General features: G+C 44.1%; 1 protein-coding gene across 5 annotated transcripts; it reads left to right on the top strand.

Moving 5' to 3' along the window:
• The first annotated feature begins 2,461 nt into the window (after positions 1-2,461).
• LOC139381564 (E3 ubiquitin-protein ligase rfwd3.S-like) lies at positions 2,462-17,674 on the top strand. Of its 5 annotated transcripts, none has more exons than XM_071125218.1 (14): positions 2,462-2,634; positions 4,091-4,408; positions 4,544-4,794; positions 4,883-4,941; positions 6,081-6,290; positions 6,689-6,780; positions 6,907-7,021; positions 7,262-7,487; positions 7,664-7,814; positions 8,057-8,233; positions 8,565-8,779; positions 11,775-11,992; positions 16,613-16,792; positions 17,129-17,351. In XM_071125218.1, exons 2-13 carry the CDS (start codon positions 4,113-4,115, stop codon positions 16,754-16,756), a joined length of 2,154 nt encoding a protein of 717 aa, XP_070981319.1. In that variant the 5' UTR covers positions 2,462-2,634; positions 4,091-4,112; the 3' UTR covers positions 16,757-16,792; positions 17,129-17,351. The 5 variants fall into 5 exon arrangements, with proteins under 5 accessions (XP_070981319.1, XP_070981313.1, XP_070981303.1 ...); XM_071125212.1 differs by having other exon boundaries at positions 4,105-4,408; positions 17,129-17,347; XM_071125202.1 differs by having other exon boundaries at positions 4,105-4,408; positions 16,613-17,674.
• Positions 17,675-17,695: the final 21 nt, after the last annotated feature.

The raw sequence follows: 17,695 nt of genomic DNA, 5'->3' as shown, positions 1-17,695 counted from the left end.
AATCCTGTACAAGCTTTTGTGCCGAATACATTATGTTGTTACAGATGTCAAGCTTATGAGCATGTGGCAGCAGTGTGTAGGAGGGAGGTTCCTTGGTGTGAGAAGTGTGGAAAAGGGCATGAGACAAGGGAATGTGTAGCATTGGGGAAAGTAGTGGTATGTGGTAATTGTAAGGGTGCCCATGGGGCTGGGGATCAGAAATGTCCCGTGTGAGAGAGGCAGGTTGAGGTTTCCAGGGTTAGAGTAGTGAAGAAAGTAGAGGAAGATGGGTTAAGGGTGAGTAGTAGATCTTTAACAGTACAAAACAAAAGTGTGATTCACATCAGTGCGCTGTGTAGATATCAATAATAAATTATATCCGTATCGCCGTAGACTACACCACAGCTGTCATCCTTACATCCAAGTGTTTATTCAGGTTGGATAATCTTTGGATGCCGATAGCAGTCGCACAATTGGAAGACATAGCTCAGACTGAAAGCCTACAAAAGCCTATTCCTGCTCTTTTCCTGCAATCCATCAAGCCCATTTGGTGTGTCATCATAGTGGTATCTGACTTGTGGTCAGACTCGCTCAAGTGGAACAAATTTAAACTTGAGCCTTTTTTCAATGTTGATTTGAACGTCATTGAGAAAACCGAGAAGTATCAAATATTTTTTTCCCCACAAACATCCTTTCTGATTTTTAAAAGTATTCCTCAAAGTAATCATCTAGTTTTTCAAAAGTATCTGTAATCTGATTACAATATTTTTGCTGGTTACACTTTTTTGTAATCCCTTACATGTAACAGATTACATATAATCCATTATTCCCCAACAGCCTTGATTTCTCAAATGATTGGTTATCCAACTACTTCTCCGACAGAATTCAGTGTCAAATCTGAGGCCCTATTGTACGGGCCTCTGGCAGTTTCTATGGGGGTGCCACAGGGTTCAATTATTGGGCCGACTCTCTTCTCTGTATATATCAATGATGTCGCTCTTGCTGCTGGTGAGTCTCTGATCCACCTCTACGCAGACGACACCATTCTGTATACTTCTGGCCCTTCTTTGGACACTGTGTTAACAACCCTCCAGATGAGCTTCAATGTCATACAACTCTCCTTCCGTGGCCTCCAACTGCTCTTAAATACAAGTAAAACTAAATGCATGCTCTTCAACCGATCGCTGCCTGCACCTGCCCGCCCGTCCAGCATCACTACTCTGGACGGTTCTGACTTAGAATATGTGGACAATTACAACCTCTCATTCCAGACTCACATAAAACATCTCCAATCCAAAGTTAAATCTAGAATTGGCTTCCTATTTCGCAACAAAGCATCCTTCACTCATGCTGCCAAACATACTCTTGTAAAACTGACCATCTTACCGATCCTCGACTTTGACGTTGTCATTTACAAAATAGCCTCTAACACCCTATTCAACAAATTGGATGCAGTCTATCACAGTGACATCCATTTTGTCACCAAAGCCCCATATACTACCCACCACTGTGACCTGTACGCTCTCTTTGGCTGGCCCTCGCTTCATACTCGTCGCCAAACCCACTGGCTCCAGGTCATCTACAAGACCCTGCTAGGTAAAGTCCCGCCTTATCTCTGCTCGCTGGTCACCATAGCTGCACCCACCCGTAGCACGTGTTCAAGCAGGTATATCTCACTTGGCACCCCCAAAGCCAATTTCTCCTTCCAGTTCTCTGCTGCCAATGACTGGAATGAACTACAAAAATGTCTGAAACTGGAAACACTTATCTCCCTCACTAGCTTTAAGCACCAGCTATCAGAGCATCTCACAGATCACTGCACCTGTACATAGCCTATCTATAAATAGCCCAAACAACTATCTCTTCCCCTACTGTATTTATTTATTTTGCTCCTTTGCACCCCAGTATTTCTACTTTGCACACTAATCTACTGTCAAATCTACCATTCCAGTGTTTTAATTGCTATATTGTATTCACTTCGCCACCATGGCCTATTTATTGCCTTTACCTCCCTTATCTCACCTCATTTGCTCAAATTGTATATAGACTTATTTTTCTACTGTATTATTGACGGTATGTTTGTTTTACTCCATGTGTAACTCTGTGTTGTTATATTTGTCAAACTGCTTTGCTTTATCTTGGCCAGGTCGCAGTTGTAAATGAGAACTTGTTCTCAACTTGCCTACCTGGTTAAATAAAGGTGAAATAAATTAATTTTAAAAACCCTGGCATGGAACATTGTCACAAACCATACCACCCTCTCAGGCCCTAGAGCATGAGAAGGGAGATATGGAGATTTGAAAGATGGAAGAAGTGGGAGTTTTGTTTTGGTCAATGTACGGACTCTTTTAATTTGGGTCGATTAAATTTGTTTCCCTATCACATATGGACTTTCCTTTAATTTAACTTGTTTTGCTTTTTCAATCCGTCCAGTTGGTGGCGGCAATACACTTTTTGGGTTGTAGTCCACCATATAACCCACAGAAGAAGAAAAAAATAGACAATGGGATGGCAAAGAAACTATGACTGCGATCAGATTATTACACCAAATGTCTTACCGTTGAAGTTAAAAGCAATGTAGTTTAACTATTTACATGGTAACCCACGAAGCTTTACACTGGCAAGGATAGTTTGGGTCACACGCAATTTTTCAAGGTAAGAAGTAGATGTGAGATGCCATGCAACTAATTTAAACAGGGATATTGATGTTGTAGTTTCAATGAGCAAGGCAAAAGCCTGAAATGGACAGTGATGGTGCAGAGATGGCAGGAGCAGTGGAATAGAGATACTAAGGGCAGACATGTATTTATTTTAGGTACAGAGAAGTCGGGGAGGATGTGACAGAAGAGGAGGCAATTTTTTAATTTTTTTTACAAGATTACGGGTGGGACACAGCCGGTTAAACAAGACTTGTGATAGGAGCAGTATCAGAGGGAAATAGAGGCTGAGGTCTAATGAGAGAGAGAAGGGGACACAGCTAATTAAATAGTATATTGTAGAACGTAATTAGATATAGTTTCATATGTTATTTTTTAAGAGCAACTAGGCAGGATTTAGTTTCTCCCTCTCTCTGGCCCACACTCCGGTACAGTATGTGTCGGTAATGTAATGCACTATGGTTTACAACCGCCGATAAACCCTACCTAAGAAGAAGCAATGGATGGTTTAGTTATACAGATATTTGGCAACACTGCCAGCAGCAGAGACTGGTCTGCGGTGAACTAGCTAGCTCACGTTACCATTCTAGCTCATTTAGGCTATTTCCAAAAAAAGTATATAGTTATGAAAACCACGTGGTGGTGTTATTCCATTGATCACATTCGAGACTGTCACCAAATAATCAAGTTGTTCATGTACTTTAGCTTTTGCTGCTTCGAGTAGCCAACGTTACTGTAGCTAGCTAGCCGAGCGGCCTTTGCTTTGGCTTCCGCCAATGTAAACTTCGTTCACCATGGAGTTGACTTCAGCTAGTCTCTCAATGTAACGTTGGCTACTTGCCAGTTTCAAAACCTGCACATCCGTAATCCTGTTTGAGTCTTGTTTCGCTCAGCCAGCCTGTGCAGCGGGCAGCCGGCTATGGCACGGTAACTAGCTACGTAGTTAGCAGTGGCACGTGGCTAACTAACGTTAGAATTGTTAGCTACCAGTTAGCTATGTCTATTGTTACCTAACTTTTACCTTAAAACGGCCAACCTGCAGTTTCTAACAATAACAAAGCGAGTCCCCCCCCTGTTTTGGTCAACAGTAATCACGCTCAAATTCATAGACTGAGTTATGGATGTTTTAACCTTGTTATGAGGCTATGAAGTTTGTTTACAAACATTGGAGTAAAACATCCTTATATTTTGGGTTCTGATGGGGGTACGACAGTTTAAACTAAGCCATGAGGCATTTATAGCAAAAGTTAGCATTGCATGCAAGTTACATAACCTGATTTTTGTTGTCACCCTTTGTGGCTTCAGTCAGAATTGGTTCACTGTACTCAAGTTTGCTTGCAATTAAGACCGTTGGCTACACTAGTGTCTGAGAACACTGAAGTCAAGAGGGAACTCTTTTGTAAACATCTCAGGAAGTTGGATTATCCTGCCTATTGAAGGCAATTCATTTTTAGCCCCACACCCATAGGTTGTGAGATGGAGGTGATGGAGGCGATGGAGGTGGACTTGCAGCTGGGGGGCCCCAGTAGGGAACCAGAGCCAGATGTTGTGGCAGACCAGGTAGATCTCCCTATCGTCATCCCTGACTCTGGCAGTGAAACAGAGGACGAGGCAGATGCAGCTCCCTGTGACCCACCACGGCTCCCGAACACCTGGGCGTTCAGTCAGAACAGAGGCAGAGTGGAGGGTCAAGTTGGGTCCAGGATCAGAAGGGAGGGTCATATTGAGCCCAGGGTCACCACAGCAGCCACCCTGAGGCATCGGAGAGCCAGGTAGTTATGGTTAGACTGGATTCCCTCTAAACTGAGTATCCATGCTGGAGACATAATTGTATGCTTCATTGAGTACCTATTTCACCCCATGTTATACCCATTGATTGTACCTGTATTGTTTCTGTGTGGTTCAAGGCCAGGCCTCAGGGAGCACTCCTCCACCCAGACAGCTGCTCGTGCTAGCAGCTTCCTGGATTTCCTATTGCGAGTCCCTGCAGCCAACCATGCCGAGGGCGACTCTGGGAGTACGACGGAGCTGAGCGAGTCGGAGGATGAGGCAGATCCCCCGGGGCCAGCAGCAGACCCTCCCAACTCGGCCGTTCCCTCCAACCCTCATCCAAACCCTCCAGTTGCAGTCACGCCACCCGAAGGCCTTTATTCTTCAGGTAAACCAACCTCAAGTCTGATCAATACATAGCCATTTTCTACTGTAACCTATAAAGAGTGAATCTCACCATGCCATCCTGTGTATAGATTCTAATGCAACCACAGAGGCTGCGAGGACCGTGACTGGAAATCAAGTGAATCCTGAGGTAAGACCACATTCATTGCCAGTGATTGGCCTACACTCTTGGATGGGCATACTAAAATCAGCAAAAAAATAAACATATTTTTTTCAGGACCCTGTCTTTCAAAGATAATTCGTAATGATGACCATGCACCTGTGGAACGGTTGTTAACACTAACAGCTTAGACGGTAGGCAATTAAGGTCACTGTCACAACGTAGGACACTAAAGAGACCTTTCTAGTGACTCTGAAAAACACCAAAAGAAAGATGCCCAGGGTTCCTGCTCATCTGCGTGAACGTGCCTTCGGCATGCTGCAAGGAGGCATGAGGACTGCAAATGTGGCCAGGGCAATAAATTGCAATGTCCGTACTGTGAGACGCATAAGACAGCGCTACAGGGAGACAGGACGGACAGCTGATCGTCCTCGCAGTGGCAGACCTCGTGTAACACCTGCACAGGATCGGTACATCCGAACATCCCACCTGCGGGACAGGTACAGGATGGCAACAACAACTGCCCGAGTTACACCAGGATGCACAATCCCTCCATCAGTGCTCAGACTGTCTGCAATAGGCTGAGAGAGGCTGGACTGAGGGCTTGTAGGCCTGCTCTAAGGCAGGTCCTCACCAGATATCACCGGCAACAGCGTCGCCTGTGGGCACAAACCCACCGTCGCTGGACCACTGCTCTTCACTGACGAGTTGCGGTTTTGTCTCACCAGGGGTGATGGTCGGATTCGCGTTTTATCATCGAAGGAATGAGCATTACACTGAGGCCTGTACTCTGGAGCGGGAGTACATGATCCACCAGCCATACTGCTGCTGTGTGATTTCCTGCAAGACAGGAATGTCAGTGTTCCAGCGAAGAGCCCGGATCTCAATCCCATTGAGCACATCTGGGACCTGTTGGATCGGAGGTTAAGGGCTAGGGCCATTCCCCCCCCAGAAATGTCCGGGAACTTGCAGGTGCCTTGGTGGAAGAGTGGGGTAACATCTCACAGCAAGAACTGGCAAATCTGGTGCAGTCCATGAGGAGGAGATGCACTGCAGTGCTGGTGATGATTAGCTCGTTAGTGCAGTTTCTCTAGTAGCATTGTGTGCCATTTTTATTTATTCCCATGCACTGTCAGAAATATCATGCATCATCTCTCTGTCCCCTCTAGGTTGTATCAGACCCACTAGCCTCCAGTGCACCGGCCCTTCGATTGTCCCAGGGGGATGAGGGGGAAGGGGAGACCTGCTCCATCTGCTTTGAGCCCTGGACCACGTCAGGGGAGCATCGCCTGGCCACCCTGCGCTGCGGACATCTCTTTGGCTACACCTGCATCGCCCGCTGGGTGAAGGGCCAGGGCCAGGGAGCCAGGTGTCCCCAGGTCGGTGTCTTCATGTCTGTCTGTCAGCCTTGGTATGTGTGGGGGGAGAGGACTGGAATTGCTCCTGGTTCCACTATGAACAGGAAAATTGAAAAGGTCTGCACTCAGCATTTGAAAGAAAGGAGAATCTATTCAAGCCTAAGTGGAAAAAACGAGCTCCTACTTCCACTGTAGTGACTGGCACCAGGTGGAATCTGTGCTGGAGGCGCAGCTTCCTCAATCATTCAAAAATGAGTCGAAACTTAAGAAATCCCCTCTGAATTACTTACATCTGAGAAAATACCACCATAAAATATGACCCCCAAAAAACAATTGACTTAATACGCAGACAGTGACGTGAAGGCGTCCCATCAGACTCCGTCTGGCTCTTGTAATGATCTTCTGCTGTATGTCTGCAGTGCAACAAGAAGACCAAGCGCACCGATATCGTCCTCCTGTACGCGCGCAAGCTGAGGGCTCTGGACAACACCGAGCAGGAGAGTATGAAGAGGTGAAGTAGCTGCTCACCTCTTTAGTTTATTTTCTGAACTGCTGATATTGGCATGAATCTGACCTGATTCACTACTGTAGCAAGGGAGCTGTTGAGAGTGAGTGTGTCTGAATGTGTTGTGTGCAGGTCACTGGAGCAAGAGCATTCACTGCGTAGAAAGGCTGAACTGGAGTCAGCGCAGTGCCGACTACAACTGCAGGTGATGACAGACGAATGTGGGGAACTGCACAAGCAGCTACAGGTACTTTATTCCCATTGCTTTACCGGTCATCCCCCAGTCTCCCATCCATTTATCAGGTGGACTAGAATACCGAGCCCTAATCATTGAGATTAATCTACCCCTAAATCCACTATGATGATTGTATGCTGACTTTCAATGTTTTTCTGATCACATACTGTATCTGCTATTCTTGACTTGACTTCCATTGGTATTGAACAGTGCAGGTGGGTCACTTTTTTTTCTTCCTTCTACCTCTGTCAGGAGCTGAAGACTCTGATGGCCCGGCCTGGCTGTGGGCCCTCACAGAGCTCAGCGGCATCTCTCTCTGGGCTCTTTCAGAGACAGGACAGCACCCAGGTGGGCCACTATGTCTTCTCCAAGGCCGTGCTGGTGTCCCAGGTGGGGGGATGCAGGGTGCTGTCCTACTGTGAACCCCTCAGCTGCCTGCTGGCCTCTCAGCCCTCCCCACACACTAGCCTGGTGCCCGGTAAGACCTTTGATAAGCTTTGATATGCTTTCAGTACAAAATAGCTGTGAACATTTGTTTTTTTGCACAGATTGTATAGATGTGAAAATATCAAAGGGAAGTATGTGTTACCTCTTGGAATAATTTCTCCACCTTTGCTCTCTCTTCCCCCTCCTCCCTCTGTGTCTACCTGCCAGGCTGCGGGGTGAAGAAGGTGAGCACGTTGAATCTGAAGGCCTGCCAGTACATTCCCATCCATGTCAAACAGATCAGAGGCCTGGCCTTCAACAGACAGGCCGACAGCCTCCTGCTCTCCGCTGCCCTGGACAACACCATAAAACTCACCAGGTAACCAGATAGTCTGCTTCTAAACAGAGAGTCTGTGTCTAAGCAGAGATTTATCAGGACAGTGTGCTCCAGAATGGCGTTGACTTCATAGCCCCAGGCTCTGATGGAGAAGAACATTGGTTCTTGCAATTCAGAAAAGTTCATTCAGACCTAATATTGATAACAAAACCCTTGATGGTTAATAAGGACAGTATTTTCCTTTCTAAATCTAATATCCTAACTGTACCATTATTCTCCTGCAGTCTAATGACCAACACAGTGGTGCAGACCTACAACACAGGCAAACCAGTGTGGAGCTGCTGCTGGTGCCTGGACAACAACAACTATGTGTACGCTGGTCTCAGTAACGGCTCCGTGCTGGTGTATGACACCAGGGACACCAGCACACATGTCCAGGAGCTACAGCCACTACGTTCCAGGTCAGTCTGACAGCCAGGCCAGCGGGCAAAGGTAATCTAGTCTGAATTCGACACCACAGTTTAAACTACACCTGTCAATATAACCTAGGTAGGGCCGAGAGTTTTACCTTCTTCACAACAGGATCTGACCAGGTACATTTCTGGGCTTAGATTTTGTATTTTATTTGTTTTGTTACTCATTTTCAAAGTTGGTGGAATGAATATTAATTTATATGGTGTGTGTGAAATGTAATTCACACAGTGTAATATATTATAATATGTAATACAATTTTAGTATGCAGTTTGATTTTTAAAACCACAGGCACCAACCATGACCTCTGGCTTCTCCCAGGTGTCCTGTGGCATCCCTGTCCTATGTGCCTCGCGCCGCCTCCAGCTCGTTCCCATGTGGTGGCCTCATCGCAGGCTCTCTGGATGGGGGCTGCTTCTGGGAGCAAGTAGACGGGACCACCTACAGACCCCACATGTTGCCCCTGGAAACAGGAGGCTGCACAGACATCCAGGTGCAGCCAGAGAGCAGACACTGTTTGGTCACCTACAGACCAGGTGAGACTATACCATCCTGGGGAGGACTATGAGGGGCAATGAAGGGCCTAAATAAATGTGTGTGTCTATACACTACCGTTCAAAAGTTTGGGGTCATTTAGAAATGTTTTGGGGGGAAAAAAGCAAAAAAAAATGTTTGGTCCATTTCAAAATAACATCAAATTGATCAGAAATACAGTGTAGACATTAATGTTGTAAATGACTATTGCAGCTGTTAAAAAAAATTGAATATCTACATAGGCGTACAGAGGCTCATTATTAGCAACCATCACTCCTGTTTTCCAATGGCACGTTGTGTTAGCTAATCCAAGTTTATAATTTTAAAAGGCTAATTGATCATTAGAAAACCCTTTGGCAATTATGTTAGCACAGCTGAAAACTGTTGTCCGGATTAAAGAAGCAATAAAACTGTCCTTCTTTAGACTAGTTGAGTATCTGGATCCTCAGCATTTGTGGGTTAAATTACAGGCTCAAAATGGCCAGAAACTTAACTTTCTTCTGAAACTCGTCAGGCTATTCTTGTTATGATAAATAAAGGCTATTCCATGTGAGAAATTGCCAAGAAACTGAAGATCTCATACAACTCTGTGTACTACTCCCTTCACAGAACAGTGCAAACTGGCTCTAGCCAGAATAGAAAGAGGAGTGGGAGGCCCTTGTGCATAACTGAGCAACGGTTTGGCTTCGGTAATTTATTTTGTATTTCTAACACAAGCAATATGCACAGTGATCACTGACATCATTACAGAATATCCCAGATGTGTATTTGTGAGGGGTATTTGTTAGAATAATGTCCAATAGAGTTGATTTGTTAGGTGTTCTGGGATTTGGTCTTTTTGGCACATTAATTAATTGAGCGAGATTCAGGGAGTCACACAGTTCTTTAAAAGAGTCCAATACAGATGTAAGCATGTCCCAGTTCAAATCTCCTAAAATAATGAATTTAGAGTCATTTTGCTAGTGCAGGACATCAGAGTTAAGTGCATCTCCCGAAGCCGAGGGCGGTCTGTAGCAGCCGACTACAGTGATGTGAGTCCTTTATATATATTTAACCGCAAGCATTTCAAAAAGTTTGTCTTTGGTAATCGAGTGAATTTAAACGCAAATCCGACCAGCTGCCTTTACAACAGGCCTACAAGCCCTCAGTCCAGCCTTGCTCAGCCTGTTGCGCACAGTCTGAGCACTGATGGAGGGATTGTGCGTTCCTGGTGTAACTCGGGCAGTTGTTGTTTCCATCCTGAACCTGTCCAGCAGGTGTGATGTTCGGATGTACCGATCCTGTGCAGGTGTTACATGTGGTCTGCTATTGCGAAGATGATCAGCTGCCCATCCTGTCTCCCTGTAGTGCTGTCTTAGGCGTCTCACAGTACGGACATTGCAATTTATTGCCCTGGCCACATCTGCAGTCCTCATGCCTCATTGTAGCATGCCTAAGGCACGTTCACGCAGATGAGCAGGGATCCTGGGCATTTTTCTTTTGGTGTTTTTCAGAGTCAGAAGAAAGTCCTCTTTAGTGTCCTAAGTTTTTATAACTGTGACCTTAATGTAAGCTGTTTGTGTCTTAATGACTGTTCCACAGGTGCATGTTCATTAATTTATGGTTCATTGAACAAGCATGGGAAACCGTGTTTAAACCCTTTACAATGAAGGTCTGTGAAGTTATATGGATTTGTTTTACTAAATGTCTTTGAAAGACAGGGTCTTTGCTGAGTTTGTCTCACTCACTACCAGCCACCCTTTCCCTTGATGACAGCTTTGCACACTCTTGGCATTCACTCAATCAGCTTCACCTGGAATGCTTTTTCAACAATCTTGAAGGAAGATGAGTTCATCAGAGTTACAAGCCTCAGAAATTGCAGCCCAAATAAATGCTTCAGAGTTCAGTTAAGACGCATCTCAACATCAACTGTTCAGTGGAGGCTGCGTGAATCAGGCCTTCATAGTCCAATTGCGCCAAAGAACCACTACTAAAGGACACCAAAAAAAAGGAGGAGAGACTTTCTTGGGCCAAGAAACACAAGTAATGGACATTAGACTGGTGGAAATCTGTCCTTTTTGGTCTGATAAGTCCAAATTTGAGATTTTTTGGTTCCAACCACCGTGTCTTTGTGAGACGCAGAGTAAGTGAACAGATGGCCTCTGCATGTGTGGTTCCCACCGTGATGCATGGAGGTGTGGGGTTACTTTGCTGGTGACGGTGTCTGTGATTTATATAGAATTCAAGGCACACTTAACCAGCATGGCTACCACAGCATTCTGCAGCAATACGCCATCCCATCTGGTTTGGGCTTAGAACTATCATTTGTTTTTCAACAGGATAATGACCCAACACATCTCCAGGCTGTGTAAGGGCTATTTGACCAAGAAGGAGAGTGATGGAGTGCTGCATCAGATGACCTGGCCTCCACAATCATCCAATTGAGATGGTTTGGGATGAGTTGGACCGCATAGTGAAGGAAAATCAGCCAACAAGTGCTCAGCAGATGTGGGAACTCCTTCAAGACTGTTGGAAAAGCATTCCAGGTGAAGCTGGTTGAGTGAATGCCAAGAGTGTGCAAAGCTGTCATCAAGGCAAGGGGTGGCTACTTTGAAGAATCTCAAATATAAAATAGCTTTTTTTGTTTGTTTGGTTGGTTACTACATGATTCTGTATGTTATTTCATAGTTTTAATGTCTTTCACTATTATTCTACAATGAAGAAAATAGTAAAAATAAAGAAAAACCCTTGAATGACCAAACTTTAGACTGGTACTGTAAATGTAATAAGATGTATAGGCATTTTTTTCTGCTTTTTACTTAGTACTGGGTCTTTGTTGTCCTGGCATCTCTCTGTTTGCTGGATTAATTCTTAAATTCCAAAGCAGGTGTTTTGTTTTAGCTTGTGCTGGGCTGTAACAAAAGCCTATACTCCCCATTTAGCTCTCCAGGACCAGGGTAGGTGACCACTAGCTCTCGTATTTAGACTGACAGTCTCTGTGTGTGTGATCCCGTCCAGGGCGCTCCAAGCCATCGCTGCGCTGTGTTCTGATGGAGCTGAACAGGACCCCCCAGCAGGACGCGGCTCAGGAACCCTCGTGTTCCTGCTACCCAGTCCAGACATTCAGCGCTGGCTCCTCCTGCAAGCTGCTCACCAAGAATGCCGTGTTCAGAAGCCCGGCCGGGGAGGGTTCCACTCTGGTGTGTGCCGGGGACGAGGCCACCAACTCCATCATGGTGAGCCACTGGCATGGATGCAATTTTGTGTGTGTATTTTTACTTTATTCAGTTAATATGGTTGAGATTCATCATTACCCCCCAAAATGTCAACTTTGACTGCATTTACACATGACCCCTCAGTCCTAATATATCTGCCCCAGAATGTCTGATCCTCACAAGATGATGTGCTTACTGTTCAGAAGTGTCTCTCTGAGTAGTTAGTGGGAATCTATACTGTCGGATAATTATTTTGGTTTGCTAATGCCCAAGTTTTACCAATATGATGGAACATGCTGTATGCTTTATCTGTTTATATGCATGGCTTTGAAGATAATAATTACACCAAAAGCATATATACTATAAATATGTTTATTCCGTAGTCTATGTATTTAAGATTTAAAGTATGATTTAAGTTTGTATTGACTTAATCAGTAAATTTGGATAGGATCTGCGACCATCCATCCTTTTTGTCTGCTTGTACTTTTTTCCACTTAAAAATAACATTACAGTTTCTCTGGCCCAGAAAGTCTGAATCTTACGAGGTAATATTCTCCTGGGTCAATGGGGTCTCCTGCAGTTTTCTGAGAGGCTCTACATCATTTGAGATTGGTCTTAAGTGGCGCTACAGACCAACTGTAACTGAACACATCTGAATGTTCAATTACAGGAAACTAATATAAACGCAACATGCAACAATTTCTACGATTTTTAAATATTTTTTTTAAGTCATATAAGGAACTCAGTCAATTTAAGGCATTAGGCCTTCATCTATGGATTTCACATGACTGGGAGTACAAATATGCATCTGTTGGTCACATATACTTAAAACAACTAAAAGGTAAGGTCGTGGATCAGAACCAGTTAGTATCTGGTTTGACCAGCATTTGCTTCATGCAGTGTGACACATGTCCTTCGCATCAGGCTTTTGATTGTGGCCTTTAATGTTGTCCTACTCCTCTTCAATGGCTGTGTGAAGTTGCTGAATTTGGCTTGAACTGGAACACGCTATTGATCCAGAGCATCTCCAAACATGCTCAATGGCTGTCATGTCTGGTGAGTATGCAGGCCATTTCAGCTTCCAGGAATTATGTATAGATCCTTGTGACATGGGGCCATGCTGAAACATGAAGTGATAGCTGCGGATGAATGGCACAACAATGGGCCTCAGGATCTTGTCACAGTATCTCTGTCTGTTGTCCGTAGCTTCTGCCTGCCTGCCCATACCATAACCCCACCGCCACCATGGTGCACTCTGTTCACAACGTTGACATCAAACTGCTCGCCTGCACGACGCCATACACCTGGTCTGCGGTTGTGAGGCCGGTTGGACGTACTTCCAAATTCTCTAAAACGACGTATGAAGTGGCTCATGATAGAGAAATTAACGTAAAATTATTTGGCAACCGCTCTGATGGACATTCCTGCAGTCACCATGACAATTGCACTCTACCTCAACTTGAAACATCTGTGGTATTGTGTTTAGCTTCAAAACTGTACATTTTAGTGGCATGTTATTGTCCCCAGTACAAGGTGCGTGCACCTGTGTAATGAACATGCTGTTTAATTAGCTTCGTGATATGCCACACCTGTCAGGTGGATTGATTATATTGGTAAAGGAGAAATGCTCACTAACAGAGACGTAAACAAATTTGTGCACAACATTGGAGAGATGTTTTTTGTGTGTTTGTAAAATTTTGGCTATTTGTTGTTTGGCCAAAAGTATGTGGACACTTGCTTATGGAACATCTCAATCTGAAATCATTGGTATTAATATGGAGTTGGTCCCCCCCTTTGCTGCTATAACTGCCTCCACTCTTCTGGGAAGGCTTTCCACTATATGTTGGAACATTGAACCTCTATGGGGGTGCCACAGGGTTAAATTCTTGGGCCGACTCTCTTCTCTGTATACATCAATGAGGTCGCTCTTGCTGCTGGTGAGTCTCTGATCCACCTCTACGCAGACGACACCATTCTGTATACTTCTGGCCCTTCTTTGGACACTTAACAACCCTCCAGATGAGCTTCAATGCCATACAACTCTCATTCCGTGGCCTCCAACTGCTCTTAAATACAAGTAAAACTAAATGCATGCTCTTCAACCGATCGCTGCCTGCACCTGCCCGCCAGTCCAGCATCACTACTCTGGATGGTTCTGACTTAGAATATGTAGACAACTACAAATAGCTAGGTGTCTGGTTAGACTGTAAACTCTCCTTCCAGACTCACATCAAACATCTCCAATCCAAAGTTGAATCTAGAATTGGCTTCCTATTTCGCAACAAAGCATCCTTCACTCATGCTGCCAAACATACCCTTGTAAAACTGACCATCCTACCGATCTTCGGCGAGGAGTTGATCAGGCTCCAAAATAGCTTCCAAAACTCTACTCAGACTGCATCCAGTTTACTATCACAGTGCCATCTGTTTTGTCACCAAAGCCCCATATACTACCCACCACTGCGACCCGTACGCTCTCGTTGGCTGGCCCTCGCTTCATACTCGTCGCTAAACCCACTGGCTCCAGGTCATCTACAAGACCCTGCTAGGTAAAGTCCCACCTTATCTCTGCTCGATGGTCACCATAGCAGCACCCACCTGTAGCACGCGCTCCAGCAGGTATATCTCTGGTCACCCCCAAAGCCAATTCCTCCTTTGGCCGCCTCTCCTTCCAGTTCTCTGCTGCCAATGACTGGAACGAACTACAAAAATGTCTGAAACTGGAAACACTTATCTCCCTCACTAGCTTTAAGCACCAGCTGTCAGAACAGATCACTGCACCTGTACATAGCCCATCTATAATTTAGCCCAAACAACTACCTCTTCCTCTACTGTATTTAGTTATTTTGCTCCTTTGCACCCAATTATTTCTCTCTACTTTGCACATTCTTCCACTGCAAATCTACCATTCCAGTGTTTTACTTGCTATATTGTATTTACTTTGCCACCATGGCCTTTTTTTTTGTTTTGCCTTTACCTCCCTTGTCTCACCTCCATTGTATATAGACTTATTTTTCTACTGTATTATTGACTGTATGTGCAACTCTATGTCGTTGTATGTGTCAAACTGCTTTGCTTTATCTTGGCCAGGTCACAATTGTAAATGAGAACTTGATCTCAACTTGCCTACCTGGTTAAATAAAGGTGAAATAAAAAAAATTGCTGCAGGACTTAATTCCATTCAACCACGAGTATTAGTGAGGTCAGGGCGATTAGGCCTGGCTTGCAGTTGGCATTCCAATTCATCCCAAAGGTGTTTGATGGGGTTGAGGTCAGACCTCTGAAGGCCAGTCAAGTTCTTCCACACTGAGCTCGACAAACCATTTCTGTATGGACCTCGCTTTGTGCACGTGGGCATTATCATATTGAAACAGGAAAGGGCCTTTCCCAAACTGTTGCCACAAAGTTGGAAGCACAGAATTATCTAGATAGTCTTCACTCTACATCATACAATGACAAAGGGGCCTAGCCCGAACCATGAAAATCAGCCCCAGACCATTATTCCTCCTCCACCAAACTCCACAGTTGGCACTATGCATTCAAACCCAGATTTGTCATTTTGGACTGCCAGATGGTGAAACGTGATCCATCACTCCAGAGAATGTGTTTCTACTACCCCAGATTCCAATGGCGGTGAGCTTTACACCACTCCAGGCGACGCTTGGAATTGCGTATGGTGATCTTAGGCTTGAGTGGGCTGCACTGCCATGGAAACCCATTACATGAAGCGCCCGTCGAACAGTTATTTTGCTGACGTTACTTCCAGAGGCTGTTTGGAATACAGTAGTGAGTGTTGCATCTCAGGGCAGACTATTTTTATGCTTCAGCACTTGGCGGTCACATTCTGTGAGCTTGTGTGGCCTACCACTTAGTGTTTGAGCAGTTGTTGCTTCTAGACTCTTCCACTTCACAGTAACAGCACTTACAGTTGTCCAGGGCAGCTCTAGCAGGGCAGAAGTTTGATGAACTGAGTTGTTGGAAAGGTGACATCCTATGATGGTATCACATTGAAAGTCACTGAGCTCATCAGTAAGGCTATTCAACTGCAAATGTTTGTCTATGGAGATTGCATGGCTATGTGCTCTTTTTTTTCCTTTTTTTTTTATACACCTGTCTGCAACGGATGTGGCTGAAATATCAGAATCCACTTATTTGAAGGCGTCTCCACATGCTTTTCTGTTTTAATGCATTGAGTCTGTTTGATCATCTACTCAGTTTTAGTTAAGAATGTCAGGATATTTGCCCTAAATCTATTACTATTTCCATTATGACCATTTTACCCATATTTGACCTTTGACCACTTAATTTTACATGACATCCGGCCTTACTTTGTATTACCCCATTGTTTGATCTAGGATTGATGACAGCCTGCAACAACAAAAACGAGCACTTTTTCCAGGTTGGCTGATTAGGTTTTTCCAGGTTGGCTGATTATTAGAAGTTAGGCTCAGTTCAAATTTACTCCAATGTTGAGATTGATTCTTCCCAAATGGTTCAACTGTTTTGTGGTTGAAAGAAATCCATAAAAGTGAGAGGCTTGACTCTGTTTTGATGCATTTGGGGAATAGTTTGAATTATAGAAAACTGGCTCGAGCTTCACATTGAGCCATTGTTTCTAATCATGTCATCTTTTTTCCCCAGGTGTGGGATGCAGGGAGTGGATCCCTGATTCAGAAGTTGTCTACTGACCTCCCAGTGTTGGACATCTGTCCATTTGAGGTGAACCAGGGCAGTTACCTGGCCTCTCTCACTGAGAAGATGCTAAAAATTTACAAGTGGGAATGAGGAGGAATTATGGAGGACACCACCAGCATAGAACATGTATGAGTAGCACGGCTGCTGCACTGTATAAATGGCATCCATTTAGTACAGCCTTTTCTTACCCAAAGTCACTACAGATAAACTTTTATTGGGTTTGCATAGCAGTAGCGGGACTGGAGAGCCATCACACTGCTGCAGTGTTATGAAGGAACTGATAACTGGAGTGCCTATATAGATACACTACTGCCCTAAATGTTTACATTAAGAATCACAGAGGACATCCTATCAAAAAATGATTTTTCTTTCTTGTTTTTCGATGCATGTGACGATCAGTTAGTGTTGTCAGTTAACCATGCTGTCGACACATTTTTAAATGTGTTCCATCTCTGGTTTTAGAGACGGATCCATGGATGAAAATCAGGACATCAATGGCTTGTTACATTTCCTGGATCCTGATTGGCACAACTGATCAGCAAGCTGCATTAAAAAAATGTATTTAAAAAATCCTTCTGGATGCGTTTCATTTTTTATTTCCTTATTTTATTTCCAGAGGAAATTGTGTATTTTATAACAAATGTTTGTATAATTTGTAATGTAATAAAATAGTAATCATTGGTTATTTTTCATCCTGACTTGTGATTGTGCATCTTCAGTTTCAATGTCTAACGTTATTTTCATAAACCATATTTTTTTCAGATGTTTTCAACCATGTCTGTATTCTGTCTAGAACTATATTTTAGAGGTCAGTAATCAATCAGTTTATATTTTCATAAGCAAAATATCCGTAACAGTACAGGGGTTTGTCAAAAACAAAATAACTGACGGATAATAGAAATATACTAGATTATCTCATAGTTGGCTAATGAAAATGTATTAGTGGTTTAGATTCCGAACTATATTCAACTGTGTTCATTAATTGCAAGTAAAATGCTGATTGATGGTGATCCATTGTCTTTGAAGTTA

The sequence above is a fragment of the Oncorhynchus clarkii genome, chromosome 2, assembly GCF_045791955.1.
Source record: "Oncorhynchus clarkii lewisi isolate Uvic-CL-2024 chromosome 2, UVic_Ocla_1.0, whole genome shotgun sequence".
Lineage (NCBI taxonomy): Eukaryota > Metazoa > Chordata > Actinopteri > Salmoniformes > Salmonidae > Oncorhynchus > Oncorhynchus clarkii.
The sequence above is the reverse complement of the archived record's forward strand: the minus strand, read 5'-3'. Positions and strand labels throughout refer to the sequence as shown.

Bases quoted from the DNA above. Each gene is read 5' to 3' on its own strand.
- LOC139381564 (XM_071125202.1), top strand. From the start codon at position 4,113: ATGGAGGTGATGGAGGCGATGGAGGTGGACTTGCAGCTGGGGGGCCCC. The intron at 7,815-8,056 runs GTAACCAGATAG...ATTCTCCTGCAG, and splicing joins AACACCATAAAACTCACCAG to TCTAATGACCAACACAGTGG. The intron at 8,234-8,564 runs GTCAGTCTGACA...GGCTTCTCCCAG, and splicing joins CTACAGCCACTACGTTCCAG to GTGTCCTGTGGCATCCCTGT.